This window comes from Bombus huntii, chromosome 7 (genome assembly GCF_024542735.1).
Source record: "Bombus huntii isolate Logan2020A chromosome 7, iyBomHunt1.1, whole genome shotgun sequence".
NCBI classification, from domain to species: Eukaryota; Metazoa; Arthropoda; class Insecta; order Hymenoptera; family Apidae; genus Bombus; species Bombus huntii.
This window is the reverse complement of record NC_066244.1, coordinates 11936014-11952177: the sequence shown is the minus strand read 5'-3', so window position 1 is coordinate 11952177 and position 16164 is coordinate 11936014. Positions and strand designations below refer to the sequence as shown.

At 34.7% G+C, this 16164-nt stretch overlaps 2 protein-coding genes across 7 annotated transcripts in view; one reads left to right on the top strand and one right to left on the bottom strand.

The window, feature by feature from the left end:
• LOC126867338 (microtubule-associated protein Jupiter) overlaps positions 1–10607 on the top strand; it is an 88621-nt gene extending 78014 nt beyond the window's left edge. For 3 of the 6 annotated variants that reach the window (XM_050621755.1, XM_050621756.1, XM_050621754.1), the window contains 4 exons: positions 1234–1631; positions 2902–2925; positions 4786–4872; positions 8317–10607. In XM_050621755.1, the coding sequence (XP_050477712.1) occupies positions 1234–1631; positions 2902–2925; positions 4786–4872; positions 8317–8492 (685 nt within the window). In that variant the 3' untranslated portion in view covers positions 8493–10607. The remainder of the gene's footprint in view (positions 1–1233; positions 1632–2901; positions 2926–4785; positions 4873–8316) is intronic. The other 3 variants (XM_050621757.1, XM_050621758.1, XM_050621759.1) reach the window with 3 other exon arrangements.
• On the bottom strand, positions 9638–16149 carry LOC126867288 (probable DNA mismatch repair protein Msh6). The gene is made up of 21 exons (XM_050621587.1): positions 15850–16149; positions 15353–15532; positions 15179–15270; positions 15046–15114; positions 14773–14970; positions 14566–14700; positions 14353–14488; positions 13989–14269; positions 13806–13931; positions 13645–13726; positions 13386–13573; positions 13220–13314; positions 13001–13156; positions 12762–12919; positions 12600–12688; positions 12234–12524; positions 11945–12160; positions 11670–11849; positions 11426–11603; positions 11198–11349; positions 9638–11104 (listed from the first exon to the last, which is right to left on the bottom strand). The coding sequence occupies exons 1-21, from the start codon at positions 15977–15979 to the stop codon at positions 10847–10849; spliced, it is 3390 nt and encodes a 1129-aa protein (XP_050477544.1). The 5' UTR covers positions 15980–16149; the 3' UTR covers positions 9638–10846.
• Between the last annotated feature and the right edge of the window lie 15 nt (positions 16150–16164).

Genomic DNA, 16164 nt, shown 5'->3' with positions numbered 1-16164 from the left:
CTTCGTTAATTGAACCGTTCTGCTAATGATGTCTGTGGATCTTTAAAACTATGCTCCCCCATGGCTCGTTCATTCGTTCGTCGTTCATAGAAAAGAGAACGGATTTCATATTTTTAATTGCTCGTCCTGGTCCGAAGTGAATTCTGGCACCACACCCTGGTCTGTTATTTCTTCTCTCGTGTCTTTTTTTTCGCCGTTGCTGTTCCCTTTCTTCCTTCCTTTTCCCATTCTATCCGCTCGACCAGGCAACGAACACGCGACAAAGCGCGTGCCACGCATCAAGCCGAGAGACGCGCGACCCTCGTTACGTAGAAATCAGCGCAGATTTATCGAGCAAATTGGATCGAGTCCTTCCGTCGTGGGGACCGAGCCGTGTTGTTCCCATGTCGGCGACCACCGCCCGAGAACAATGGTTCTCAACCCTTTTTCGCCTCTCGGAAGTGGCTGACTCGACGTGTATGACTAAAGGCTGTCCCATGGAACGTGCACTACACGCAATTGCACAGTTCGTATACCGTGCAATTAAGAGGCGTGGATGAAGGCGTACTTGTCGTTGAATGAAATTGACGTCTTCACCTAGTTCTTTGTTACTAGTGGAGAATTAAGATCGTAGGTAATTTTAAGAGCACTTGTTCCATCTGGAAGTTGGTACAAATGATTTCTAGCTGTTATTTCATTCTTTTTTTTATTTGCTATTGTAGAGGAATAAAATTGAAGTACTCTTCTAAACAATTTATAGTATTCACCGTACATTCATACCGTACGTCGTAACAGAATTATTATACTATTATGAAGTTTGACATTTTCTAAAAGGAATTAGTATTACGTAAGAAAAAGTAGAATGAACGATATGGTCGAACAAAATGTCCCAATATCAGTAAACTTTCTTAATAAACAAGTTTAGTCTAAACAATTTACTTCAGAGTCAAATTCTACTCTAAATAATGATTTAGTAATAACTAAACCCATAAAAAAAAATTATTACGAAAAACACTAAAAAAAAGACGCCCAATCACCTAAGAATCTCTGAATAAATAAATTATTCTATGCAGGAAATTGTCAGTTCGAATGAAGAAATCTTCGATCCTCTTTTCCTGGTCATGAACTTAATACTTTGGTGTATCTTTGATGTACTTTGATGCTTAAGGATTGAAGACCAATGTCAAAATTATACCTCCACCAGGTATCTTTGAAATCGATAAATCTAATGTTTGCATTGTTCCATTGTTTCAGGGTATTGAAACCCCCTGGTGGCGGAAGCAGCGACATTTTCGGCGCGGCCCCCGAAGAGACTAGCCCCCGCCGCGTGAAGAACCACAACCAGTCGCAGCTGGGCTCGGCGCTGTTCGGCGATACACCGAACAGCAACAGCAACGAAACGCCGCGCAACAAGCCCGGTAATGATTCATACAATCGCCTGTTTGGCCCTCCCGATGCCCCACCCACCACCCCAAACGCGAAAAATCACATGCGCAGCAATATCTCCCTCAGCGGGGAGTCGACGTCCTCATCGGTGTCATCAGGCGCCGCAACGTCGCCCGCGAAGAGCACCGGAAGTACGGACTCGATCGCGGGCGTTCTCAACGGATACGCGGCCAGCAATGGCAACAATCTGACCAACGATGTCACAGGTAAGGTGTAAATTCTCCTTTCTCGAAAACGCATCCACAACACCCGCCCTCCTCCTACGACATCCCCACTATATGTGGAAACAAAAAGGATTTACTGTCTCTCTGGTCAGGTGAACTGGTGTACGGTGCGAGCGCGATGGAACGCGGCTACGAGTTCTGCCACTAGTGTTCGCTATTGCAAATGATTCTTTATATTCGGTAATTTAGTTGTTTTTGTACGAAATGAATTGACTGCTTGCTATCGAGCACACGCTTCTGTAATTTGTCATTTGAGAATTGTTGAGCAGAAAGGAAAGGCTTAACGTTAGAACTATCGATGACCAAAATATAAAATTCGTGTCATTGAAATTAAAATGAAAAAATTTCTAGAAGCCTATAACGTGTCTACGAGGAATTAGAAATTGGTAATTTTGACCATTCTGGTAGTTCTAGCGCTAAGTATTATAGCAGTGCAGCGTTAACTGGTCTCTATCTCCAGCAGTGAAATAAAAAAAATAAAAAATTTCTTAATTATTGGAAATATCATATCTCTCTTAAAATTTTTGGAAATATTATATCTCTCTCTCGATAATTGACCAGATAAGTTGCCAATACGCGACAAGTTAACCAAGCACTACTATGAATGGTGTATGGTGGTGGCAGCCTTGCGCAGTCAATTTATTTTGAACAAGCTATATTTAAATCGTCAGTACAGCACAATTACCTTCACGTCGTAAACGTGGGACGAATTCTTTCTTTTTTCTCAAGCGTTACTTTCTTGGTATCGAAGCTTTTTCTTGAGACGATTTAGTTTCTTGCGTACTGTATATCACTCGAGTAATATATAATTTTCGATTTTTATTTCTTTCTTTTTGTTTGTTAGTTTTCGTTGATTTTTTAACAGATTGCTGCTGTGACAAGCGTGCAATCGCTGGAACTACAAATATATACTTAAACTCGCACTGTATTCGAGCTACCTTGAAATATGTGTCTGTGTGTCGCAGGCTCTTTTCGATATTAACTTTCGCACCACGCCGATTCTGTTTGAAATTCCTTTCAAATTAAAGACACTTCTGTCGAGTTTCACGCGTTCTTTGAAATTCCGTTCGGTTTCTTTTGTTCCATTAAATCGATTGAATGAACAAATTTCAACGGAAAAATCGCTATTGATCTTTTTATTGTGGAGCTAGCGAGACACGAACGAACATTGTTATTATTATTTTTCTTTCTTATTTTCTGTGACTAATCCATGGCTTTTACCAAGTCATCCTCTTGAATTGTTCACAAGCAGCTTTTAGGAGAATCAAACGATTTCGTAAGTGTGTAAAAAAGACATATTCAAGTAGATGACACGACACTCATCCTACACGTTATTTTTTTTTTTTTTTTTAATTACGGATGATCGCGATCTGTTTCGGGAAATGTCGTTCTTAGCTTGATTTACATTATCGATTGAATTGCAAGAATTAATAGTTCAATCGAACACGTATAAACTGTTTCGCGTTAAGTCGTTAGCGAGAAGTTCAACAAAGATGCAAATAGGAAGCAGAAAAATCGTTAGCGATAAATTGGGAAAGGATATATGCAGAATATATTTTTTTTCCATTTTTTAGGAATAGAGGAAAGATGTAAAAACAAAATTATTATGTGCGCGTGTCCATGTACCGTGTACTTACTTTTTTATAAAAAGTTTTTATGAATCTCGATCGTGCAATGACGTGATTATTAATGCAAATCAAGTTTCCAAACATGAAATTTCGCATAAAATTATATTAATTAGTGTTTTTTTTTTTTAGAATTTCATTTACCATAACTGGATTTAATTTTGTACCCTTTTTCTTTTGTTTTTTTTTTTTTTTTTTTAAGTGTAGAAGTTCGTAGTCATTCCAGAAGTTCTTAATATGTACAATATATATTTCGTAAAGCGTGAACTGTGATAATTTTTTGATTAAAGTACCTTTTTTTAACGAGTCACAGGGCCTGCTGCGAAACTAGAAACACATATTTTGAGTTAGTCGCACCATTTTCAATCCTTTAATTTTTTGGTTAAACACCGTAACATACCTCTCTGCTTGCGACAAACAATCTGTTTCTCATCGATTTTTCACGCAATCGGATGGGAACCACGGAGTTGTCTAATATATGACATATTTTGAAAATATTTTGTTTTACCCTGTTATCTTTATTTTTTTTTTTTTTTTTAATGTGTGGAATTTTGATATAACGAAGATGTTATTCTTTTAAGTGGTTTTTTTTTATTATTGGAATTGATTTCTAGAGAGAAAAGTAACTTGGAATCATATGTATCTGTTTAGTTTTTTTACAATGTTTCACACATCGTCAGTGAACTGCGAATTGTTCATAGTGCGTTCTTACTCGTGGAACAGTTTGAGAACTGCAGTTTTTCTTTCCATTGTTTTTTTAATCTTGATACTTTGTGTTTTCTTCCGTTGCTCCGTAACTTTCTTTGCTTTTGCTTGCTTTATCTCACACAAACGTAATATAGTACAATACTCTTGGTTTTCTATTATGTTCGTACTCGTTCCTCTTCGCATGGACGAATTCCAGTTACTCGCGTTACTATTCCAATTATATTTCATATTCAAAGATTCAGAAATTTTAAGATTTGAATATTGAAAGATTCTTTCAAGACAACTGATTTGATTCAAGGATTCAAAAATTCAGTAATATAAAGATTTAGGTGTTCACAAAGATTCCAATATTCAGAGATTGAAAGATTTAAGGATTTAAATATTTAAAGATTCAAAGATCTAGAAATTCGGAGATCGAAAAATTCAAAATTTTGATTCTGATTCAAAATTTTGATTTTGATTCAAAATAAGATTCGAATATCTAGCAATTCGAAGATCTGTAAATTTAAATATCCCAGCACTCTCTAACTTTTCGATTATTCTTTTCACCGTTTGTCCCTCACTCCCCAAAATTAAGATAACTAAATGATCGTAGTATCTCGAATTGGTCCATGCGAACAGTCGCGCCCACTAACATATATACACGGTTGGGTGACGGTGATGTGGGTTTTGCTACCTGTGTGTCGGTGCATGGGGGTGGTGGTGGTGGTGGTGGTGGTGAAATTCTGGCGCGTGTCGCTTTGCGTGCACCGGCTGTGAAACTGTCGTCCTCTGCGCCTTCCTACCCGCTCGAACCCTGGCAGGTGGATCATCCTGCTTAACTCGCAACCCGGTCACCGGAGACGGAGTTGACGTGACGCCCGTGAGGCGCAGCGCACGAAGGTGTCGAGGTAACGTTTACCCACTCTTCTTTTGTTTTTTCTCAATTTTACTCTCTTCTTTCTCTCTCTCTCTCTTTTTTTTTTGTTAAAGACGATCAATAATGTCTTTCGCCCTTTTACATCGACATTCAAACATAAATTTTATTATTTTCATCCACATGAAATTATTTGTTCTATCCTCTTCCTCGAGAAACTTCGAGACACGCGAGAAACTCCATTTGATTAGTTTTTCATCGAGCAGGTAACGACAGAAGAGGAGGAGATTCCGTAGTACTGTACAAAATTGCCGAAGGTCATCGTTCTTCAGCGGCATCTCGACAATTAAAACTACTGTTATCATGAAATAATTTACTACGGCTTAAACAGCGAAATAATACGCGTGAAAGTCGAATTATTCGACGAACAATACGAAACTAGATCTTGGAAGATAAAAGGGTCCGAAACTTTGGCAATTTGAACATTTGTAAGTTTGAAAATTTGAGAATTTCCAGAGAGAATTTGGGCAATTGGAGATTTGGAAATTTAGAAATATGAAAATTTATCGAAATTAAGTATAAACGCATGCAAGTAAAAAATGCAATGCAACGTAGATTAATAGGAGGGTTGAATATAAATTGCAGAATGGTTGGCGTGTGGTATTATCAAGGTTTGTATGGTCTCGATCCCCGATTCACGAAGAAAAATATGGGGTAAATTCACGAGCAAGTGGGGTCTACTTTATTTTGGTCAGAATAGCAGGAGGGTTTTGTATGCATATTTGATTGAACGTGGTCTGGAAATTTTGTCATTGTCTGGCGGAGGGGGGGGGGGGGGGGGGGCTTAGTACGATTTGACGTACGTTTGGGGATGAATCAGAAAGGTTGTGACTCACTATGTGGTTTGATTAAGTCACATTATCATAGTGTGAATAAGAAGAAATTCTTGGTAATTGCTTGTTGAAAACGATCGTGATATACTTTTGACATGACTTGTGAATTATGCAGATAAGGATGTGTTTAATAAGTTACGTGGCGAGTCATCGAACAAAAAGCAAGTTTATTGATAAATTATTTTTACGCGAGTCATCCTCCGGTAGTTTTGTACAGTACTGAAAAAAAAAGGCAAAAGATATAAATTTGATTTTTTTACGAGTTGATGTTTCAGCTTTCACTCTTTTACTTTATCGTTTCTTTTCCTTATATAGCCTTGGTCGACCGATAATTTCTGTGTATTTCTTGCTGCAGACGAAGAGGATTGGATTTATGATATTCCTTTATGCGTTTCTTTTCTTTACGAGTACAATGTGTTTCTTTTTTCCTTTGTATATGTGTATATGTGTTATTTGGTATTAATTTCAGATTCGGAGTAACGGTCCTTATGTTTAGTCCTAATTTTTACTTACTTTATTTGTAATTTGTATTTCCCTGAAAAGAACAATATGTTTAAAAATCCCTATAACTTATCCATACAGATGGAAGGCAATCGAGAATTTGAGAGAAGTTCGCAAAATATCCCAAATTAAAAGCTATTTCATTTTTCTGAAATTAAATGAACGTTTCAATAAAATTAGAAGATTCCTAAAAAATTATCTTCAATACAAAACGATACTCTTACCATAATCTCGATTGCCATCTAAAATTAAAATCCATTCTAATTTATATAATCACCTTATATATATCCTCACAATGTCTCAGATTTGCTCGAATTCAACTCAAAAATTACTTCAGTCAAAAATAAAAGAAAAAAAAAGAAAGAAAATCTCTACTAGAAGCATAGAATTCAAGCAAATTCCTCGACAAGTTTCCATAGGTCAACACTCACACTCATACAAAATAGTCTGTAATATAGTACGGTAAGTTCGTGTTATACGTAGTAGACGATTACCTACACATTCCTTGTCTTGCGTAGCGTAAGTTCTGCAGAGTAGCTCTCACGAATATTTTATATCCGATCGTTCTTTATCAGTGCATCGAAACCGACTGGTTGTTCCTTACGTTTTACGCTTAATTGCCTGTCGAGTAAATTACCTGCGTGTCCCTGTCCCCCTTTCACGGGCGTGTACGGGAAATGTCGAAGAAAAATCACGAAGGGAGAGAGCCAGCATGTGGATTTCGCGTGAAATCTCGATGTATCTCTATGACGGTGTTATACAAACACACGGTGGATATCAGGCGTATAAAAAACTAAGGATGCATGATAACCGTTATAAATTGGTTAATACGCCTCTTTTTTTGTTTATTGTTTTTCAGCCTGTTTTAATTAAGTGTTAACGGTAATCGATAACGTTTTTCTGGTTTTTTATACTCCTGATAATAATTGCATGCGAGTAATACGAAATCGATTTCCATAGAATTAAATAGAAAATTCCATAGGAATCATAGCAATGAGAAAATAAAGGAGAAAATTGGGAGTTATTAGAATGTAGTTTCGTTTTTTAGAGTTCATAATGGTCGAGGTTTACAGGTGTAATGTATAGTCTTTTTGGAATTTATCGAGGTCTTGAAAATGAACGTTGTAGAACAAAAGGATTTCCTGGAATTCAGAATAGAAGAAACTGAGTATAATCTTATGCAAAAAGGCACCACTTACATTTGAAAATCTCCAAGCTGATCATGGAACAGTAACATTCTAATCAAATCAAATTAGATCAGTTCAAGATAGACAATGAAATCATCAAGTCTTCGTTATCACAAGAAGCAAATTAATTATATAACGTTTCGTGATTCATCCTAGCATATACATATTTTCAGATTTCATAGACTTCTGACCAATTAAAATCGGTTGATTTCGATCAAAATAAAAATATCGTGCAAATATATCAAATACACAAAATTACCACATCATCGTATTGCAATAGTATGATATAGGGAAACAGAGACGGTGAGTCACAAGACAAAGAAACCTTCAACCAATTATTCAGTGTTTCGTGATTCGCTTATCGTATCATTCCAGAGTCCATCAGCTTTCCATCGATTGGTTCCGATGAAAATCAGCGAAGAAGTGGTACAAGTGCATTATTTTTCAAAATCGAAATAAATAAAGATATCGATACATAAAATTTACCTAGACAATTTCGTCAGTAATTTCCAGGTCTTTGCATTTTAACCCTCATACATTTTACTTTTTAAATTTTGTCTCGTTTTACTCTTTTTTTTCTACTACCAAATAATCTAATTTATTGTTCCCAGCCTTCAAATTCGAATAAGAAAATATAATAAATCTATGTGTTTTCTCAAAAGCAAACAAAATTCCTTATTACACGCGATTAATGTTTAAAGATGTATAAGTGTCTCTATCAAGATCCGACTGTACCCCCAATATATTTCCTCAAATTAATGATTTCGTCGCTTAGACCACTTCTCCTCTAAACCCTCAAATATCATCTAAATATACCAAAATTATCCTAATGAAGAACCTCGATCCCACAACTTTGATCTCAGAATGTCGACTGAAAAAGGCAAATATTCTTCGTAGATGGTAACCCGGTAACCGGAACTGGCTACGCAGAGTCACAGAACAACGGGCCTGCCGTGCAAAACGGAACGTCCAGCTCGAATTCCAGCGAGAAGTCGAACGACACGTCGCCGGCGGCAAAGGTTCCGGCACGTACACGCGTGCCACCCGGTGGATACTCATCCGGACTATGGTAAAAATGTGGCCTCATGGACAACCGCTGATCGACATCCTCCTTTCGATTGGCGCCAGAAAAACCCTTCCAGTACTGGCAAATTCGAAAGAAAACCGGATCCTCCAGTTAAACAATTACTCCAGTAGTAGAAATATTCAGTTTAGGAGCGATTGGTTTCTTGTTTCGATTAAGAAAACGAAGATTAATTAACCGCGTTTACGTATTCTTTTTCTGAGGAATTCTTCTAGACGAACCGTATTCTTCCCGTTCTATCCTTTTTTTTCTTTCTTTATAGGCAGTAGCTTGAAGTCGATCTTAGATCTTGAATTTTACACGGGAGATCACTCGACTTGAAATCTTAGATTTTAATGTAGCTTCGGATACAAATCGATCGTTGAGAAATATTAGATGCTTTTCTTTCGTTTCCTTAGTTGTTTAAATTCATTTGCGGGAGAAAACAATATCATTTATGGGGGATGGAAAATATATTTGGTCCATTATCTTGGAAAGTAAATACCTTTAAGAGCTAAGATTGATCATTATTGATACGTTTGGGTAAATAAATTTTTCATGTCCCGTTTTGTGGATTGTTTCCAATTTCTAAATATGAATTTCGGCAGCTGGGGAAAAATACGTAATATTTTTTGATGCTCTACCTTGTGTTCAAGGTTTCATCAAGATCTCGTAATTTTCAGTTGGGTGATATTCCTTTGTTAGAATTTATTTAGAAGTTATTTCAAAGTTGAGCTTCGGTTCGTGTTTTCTATCGTTCATTCTTAATGTTATATAGAGTGAATTTCTGTATCACGTAGGAAGGGTAGAGGAGGAGGTTTAGAGCATAAAATTTGGCAGAAGTTGTCGAATGTGAGTTATCAAGATTTCAATTTTTATTCTAAGAACTTTCGAGGATGTTATGTTCGTAGTTTGTACTTCTTTTACATTCGAATATGTTTAAGTAAAACGAAAGAAAGAAAGAAAGAAAGGAAGAAAGAAAGAAAAAAAGAAAGAAAGAAACGATGGTTCGAGTGAGAAAATGAATCCTGCCAAATTCTGGAAGGCGAGAAGTCGGAAGCGAGCGTCAAGAACCACGCTTCTTTGAGTTGATAGACTGCTGTCGGTTGGTTTTTTCTTCGGATAAGGAAAACAAATCGTAATTTGTAATTGATGAATAGCGAAAAATTAAATGAAAAGAAAAAAATAACGCGAACGTCCAGAGAGTAGAAGAGAGATAGCCCTCAATTCACGAATATAATAATGAATACTTATAAAAAAAAAAAAAAAAAAAAAAAAAAAAATAGAAAACGTTCGACGAAACTTCGGAATTGTATATTAGAAGTAGACATATATTATTCGAAAGAAGAAAAGAAAAGGTAATAATAATATTAATAATAATAATATTAATATTAATAATGATTATAAAACTACATTATATGTGTAATCCATAAAAAAAGAAATAAGGTCAAGTGCTTTCTTAATTTCTGTGCCTTTTTAATAACCGTATATAGTTTTTTCTTCTGCATGAATTAAATACGCCATTCTACGTAACATTTTATAGAGAGCACAGTTCCTTTTTATTTCTCGTTTGTTCTTAAGTTTCTACGTTCATTCAAATAAAGGAGAGGAAGAGAGAAAAGACCGCTTTTGCACACGGATGCATAAATACCTACCCATATTTAAAATAGAGAAGATTGCAATTTTACTAATCATATTGTAGTAATCCATTATACATTCAGATAATCCTTAATCGTTCGATTTACCAACATGCTAAACGGTTAGGATTTACGTGGATCCTATTTATCACTGTATCACTTACGGTCCTCTTAAAGCAGAGACACAACGTAACTCTGTCGAAATAACCAATAATCATTCATTTTTTTTATAGTCGTTCACTATCTGCTTCTTCCTTGTTTCACGATAACGCATAAGGAATTGTATTTATTATTTCACGGTAAGACTCTCGTGCACACGATTTTTCTTACGCTCGAAATAAAAAATAAAAAAAAAGAGAGACAGAAGAAATGACGTTTCTTCATCGTTTTGGTGTGAGTAAAAAATTGTTTGTATTGCATCGTATTCTCGTCTCATAAGTAGCCTTTTTGTACTCTGGCATTAATTAATAAAATTTTGTAAGCAACAATTGTTATCTCTTTTATTTGTTATTATTTTTTATCCCCCCAGTCCCAACGTGGAACTAACACCATGAGGTAGCGTTTCAAATAATTTTATTATAAAATACACAGTAATATCAAATAGTTAATGACAATCTATAACAAAACATAATAAATATATAGAATGTAAAAAGTATATAATATCGTAGCGGAACTGAAATTACAAACTAAATATGTCAGTAATTATTCAATATCAATTGGTTTCGTTTCACATTGCAGCGATTAGATCCCTTATGGCTGTCCCATTCGCCTTACATAGGCTGGTGAAGAGATGTTTATAATTTGTCTCTTGTTCGAGTTTCTTTGAGATCTCATGCGCTCTGTTTGTAATTACAGATGGGATGCCAGCTAATCGAGCAGCGTTAAAACCGTATGATTTCGGACAAGCTCCCTCGCTAAGTTTGTACAAAAATGTTACTGTTTCCTGAGACACTTCATCCTGTTCCTCATTTTCTACCATACATGCCTATGAAAAGTAAAATGAAAATGCTAAAAATACCTCAAAAAAAGTTAAGTAACAAATAAACAAAATTTTGAAAAATGCACGATTTATATTTACCATATGGGCCAATGTAATTTCCTTTGTGTTCTTATAATCTTCTACCAAAGAATGATAATGTGTCGAAAATAGAGTACGGCAATTCAATTTTGTAAGTGCATTCACAACTGAAGCGGCTATTGCCGTGCCGTCATACGTCGACGTACCACGACCTATTGATAGAAAAATATTAAATTTACTAATATGTTAATTATATTGCAATTTTAATTAAACGTAAATAATTTTTACCCAATTCATCAAGCAACACTAGCGAGTATGGCGTAGCGTGCTGTAATATCGCAGCAGTTTCGCTCAACTCTACCAAGAACGTACTCTGACCAGCTAGAATATCATCATTTGCGCCGAGCCTTGTGAAAATACGATCCACTAATGTCAAACGGCAGGAACTTGCAGGGACGTAACTTCCCTATGAGAAATACAAAAATTAATGTTTCGTTCATAGCTCAACACGTTATATATTACTAAAACGTACAATTTGCGTCATTATAGTAAGAAGGGCGACCTGACGCATCAATGTTGATTTACCACCCATATTCGGCCCAGTAAGAATCATAAAAGAAGCAGAATTTTCAGTTCCTAGTAAAGTGTTATTTGGTATAAATGTATCGGAGATAATACATGGATGCCATCCGTCTCGAATATCGATAAATACCTACCAAAAGAATAATCTTTTTAGCAATTTTCGACATATTTAAATATATGAAACAGTGAATTATATTAATAGTATAATAGCGAATCACAAATTACCCTTTCGTCTGTACCATCGTTAACTTCTGGTATACACATATCTCCGCTGAGGGCGTATTCCGCCAAAGAGATAAGAACATCCAAGACAGACAACTTATAAACCGCCATATTCCATATATCATACTTCTCGCTAAATTTTGCAAATATTCTTCTGTTTAAATCCTTTAGTACTTTATCTCTGTGTTCTTCGGCGTTTATTTGTCGACTTAAAAGTTCCTGCAAAGATATTTTAGTGTCTTCCTTTATTACTTTTTTGAACGTATTATATCATTCTAGAGGAAGATGAAACCTTAGTCTCGGCAGTGTAATAGCGTTTGTATCCTTTCCTTTGTGATTGAAGCTCATACCCGGCACCAATTTTCTTTATTTGAGAATCTGGAATCTCGATTTGATAACGTTTCTTATCCGATCCATAAAACGCGACTTTCACGCCGAAGTGCTGTTTTTGCTTTTCAAGGTACTTTTGGGCATCTGCCTTTACATCATCCAATTCTATTAAAACAGAATCGTACTCACTATCGACTCCTCTCTTTGAAACAATACAGCCTGTCTTTTTGGCTTCTTCGTGATCGAATGCAGTCTAAAATATACATATATTATTGTACATTTATATATCGTTTAATGACTACCACTAAGTAGAATCGATATTAATTACCTTGAAATAATCTAATGATTCTCTTAATGAAGGAAACTCGCCATTCGGCTCTATTTTAGTACATCGACTTATTATAGTACTCTTGAAATCTAAAAAGAAGGTGATCTATTTTTCAATCCCACTGCGGTAATTTTAAATTGTAATTATAGATAATGCAATTACCTTCGAACAAAGCAACAATTTTTAGAACATCCTCGAACGCACTCAGAGTAACAATAAAATCTGCAATCTTTTTCTTTGAATACATTTGACCCTCGAACATAATCGCCCTGCCGTCTGGATGATTATTCATTTTCGCCGCATTTCCTTGTGCATGGATCCTAAAATTATTATGAAATTTTGTGTTTAAATATTTTTTTTATGAATGATCTTCCTAATTTCCAATAATAACTCGAACTCACTTGCTTAATAATCTTTCAAGATCAGGGAGTCCTGCTAATATACTACGAGCATTTTGCATCACCTCTGTATTATCCATTAATTCTTGTATAGCTTGTTGACGTTCGATTATAATGTTTTTGCGACAGGATGGTCTGCAAATCCATTCTCGCAATAACCTATAATTAAGTATATTTGATTTAAAAAATTATATAAAATGTTTATATTTATTTTAAATATACCTCTTCCCGAATGCAGTACAGCAGCGATCCAGTGTTTTCATGAGAGAACCTTCGCCGAATATTCTCAAATTATTAATCGTAATAGCATCTAAAACCTAATAATTATACACATTAAATTAATTGTTTACTTTCATATGTGCAATTAAGTAATGAAATTCGTAGTCACCATATTATTCGCAAAGTTTGAAGCCACAGATTTCTCATTTGAAAAATCTGACGGAGTATATGTTTTAAAACGTCCTTGTGCTAATAATTGCTGTTCAAGCAGATATTCTTTGAGTAAATATACACAACCACCTAAGGCATGCACTGCTAACTCTTTATCATCAGCAGAAGTTAAACCTAAAGTATCATCTAAAAAAATAAAAATTGGAACATCAATAGGAATCAAACTTTCATTGAGAAGATGTATTAGAAATGTTTACTTTGGTTAAGATACGGTTGTAAGCCTGCAGGCCATTGAAACTGAGAGTCTGAACTTCTGAAGTATTCTCCTTCATGAAGATTCTGCAAGTTAGAAAAGAAAAGAACTTACAAACAAAATCAGATCTTAACATTTTTGAACATTTAGTACCATTATGCTTACTTTTAACGTAGTCGAAGATGACCAAAATTGAGATTCGCGTAAAAGTGGTTCTTTAATACATGCTGCTAAAGTGTTGTTTAAGATTTTTAGGGTCTTTTGAGACAAATTACCTCGTTCATAAACCACCTAAATATAGAATCAACTCAATTATCTAATTTTAATTACGATTTTAAAACAACTTACATGAACCGGCGGATAATGAGCGAGCAAAGTTAGTATTCTAGAATTGCACCGATCGTCTTCGAATTGACCGAGATAGAAGTCTCCTATTGTAGTATCTAAGAAACACACTCCATAATGAGATGTGTTTGAACCAGATGGACATTTTTCAATTAGTGATAGCAAATAATTGGAATTTGCCGTAGATGCTTCTACATCCTGTGGAGTGTATACTCTTGTACCTTTACTGCTTATTTGACAAATTTCTCGTTTAACTACTTTGTCGAACTTTGTTGGCCTAGTCACTTTTCAGTAAATAAAGCAATAAATAAAATTAAATTGCGATTGATAATTTTAAAATACATGCAATATGCTTTTGAAATTATACTTTTGCTACAACGTTGCACCATCATGTCTGGATTTTCTGTTTGTTCTATCCTGGCCACTTTGTAGCCTCTTTCTATGAGACTTGCTGAGAAACGACCATATCCAATTTCTGGAAATCCCGAATGCGCAAATTCTCCCTGTAATTAAACAAGTTTATTCTAGCAATTTATTCTAGTGTTTTTAAAATACATATAAAGTAATACAAGTGACTTACTTTCATATATGTAAGATTGATTTCATTGACACTAATTACAGCATCCATATGATACAATTCGTAAAACTTTCCTACTTTAAAGAAAAGAATGCAATCGAAATGTTTGCTTTTTAATTCCCACCATTGTCTCATGGCCTGAATAAATTCATATAATGTAAGGTGCATCAAATAATACTTGTACTAAGAAAATTTAAATTTCTATCTTACTGGAGTTTGTTGATTCAAGAAATCCAGAGGAACATAAAGAGTTTTAGGATCATAATCTGGATCACTTGGTGGTTTTCTACGAATATCTCGTATTTTATTTGGTTGAAGGAAATCATACTTTAAATGTGGCCAAGATTCTGTAACACTGTCTGAACCTTTGGTTTGATTTTGTTGCTGTGGTTTTGATTCTTTTTTAGCCTAAGTGAATTTTAATTGATTAAATAATATACATATGTATTTAATAAAAAGAAGAATTTATAGCTATGACCTTACATCTTTGGTATTTTTCATTGTACTTATTTCCGGTTTTCTTCTAGGAGCTTTAGCCAATTTTATTTTCTTCTAAAATTTAATTTACATTAATCGATTAGTATGCAAATCTTTTTACTTGTAATTACTCTTTTACCTCTGGAGATTCCTCTTCACTTGCTGTTGGTGGCTCACTTTCACTAACTCCTTCAGATAATGAATCAGAATCTTCTGATTCATCTTCTGGATCTATATGAAAATGAAATCAAATATATTTTTTCTTCTAAAACAAATAAGAGATTATGACACAATTGCAACAAAAAACACAAACCAGGCTTAAATTCATCACCAGAATCTTCTCCAGACTCTTCATCAGGGATGATCAATCTTCGTTTTTTTGGCTGTATTGGTTCATTTTCTTCCGTTTCCTCTTCTTCGTCATCATCATCTTTAGAGACCTTTTTTTTATCTTTGACATCTATATTTTCTTTTCCTTTGCTTGGAATCCTTGCTATATATATCACAAATAATGTGTTACATCACTTATGTAATATTTATTCGATAATTTAGCATACACATTACATTTATTATATCAACTACGGTGAGAAACTTTTATTAACTATTACATTGAATAGATTTTTCGCAAATATTATGAATGTTTTCTATGAAATGTCCTATTTTAATTTTATGTTTAATGTTACAATGCAACAACACATGCGGCTCAAAATTACATAAAATATATTTTTCATCGCATGTTCTATTGCTTTCATTCTATTGTATTGCTATAATAAATTAATTATTTAGATGTGAGCTATTTGCGTTATATACCTTTGTTCCATTGTTCTCTTGATCTTTTCGGCGTGCTAGGTTTTTCATCGGGCTTATTATTCGATTGTTTAGGAGTTTTAGGAGTTTTAGGCGAAATAAAATAATTGTACAATGTATTCACTTTAGACATAATGATATAACAATTATAATCGTATTAAAAATTTCTAATAATTCCTCTTTCACATCTGAATATTTACTGTTCTTGCAGGTGGAAGGATCAAAATCCCGGCAAAACTTACGTTTTCTAAAAATCATTGAAGTATTACGCTGCGTTCTTAAATATTATTAAATCTATTTGTTTATCTATAAAAAAAT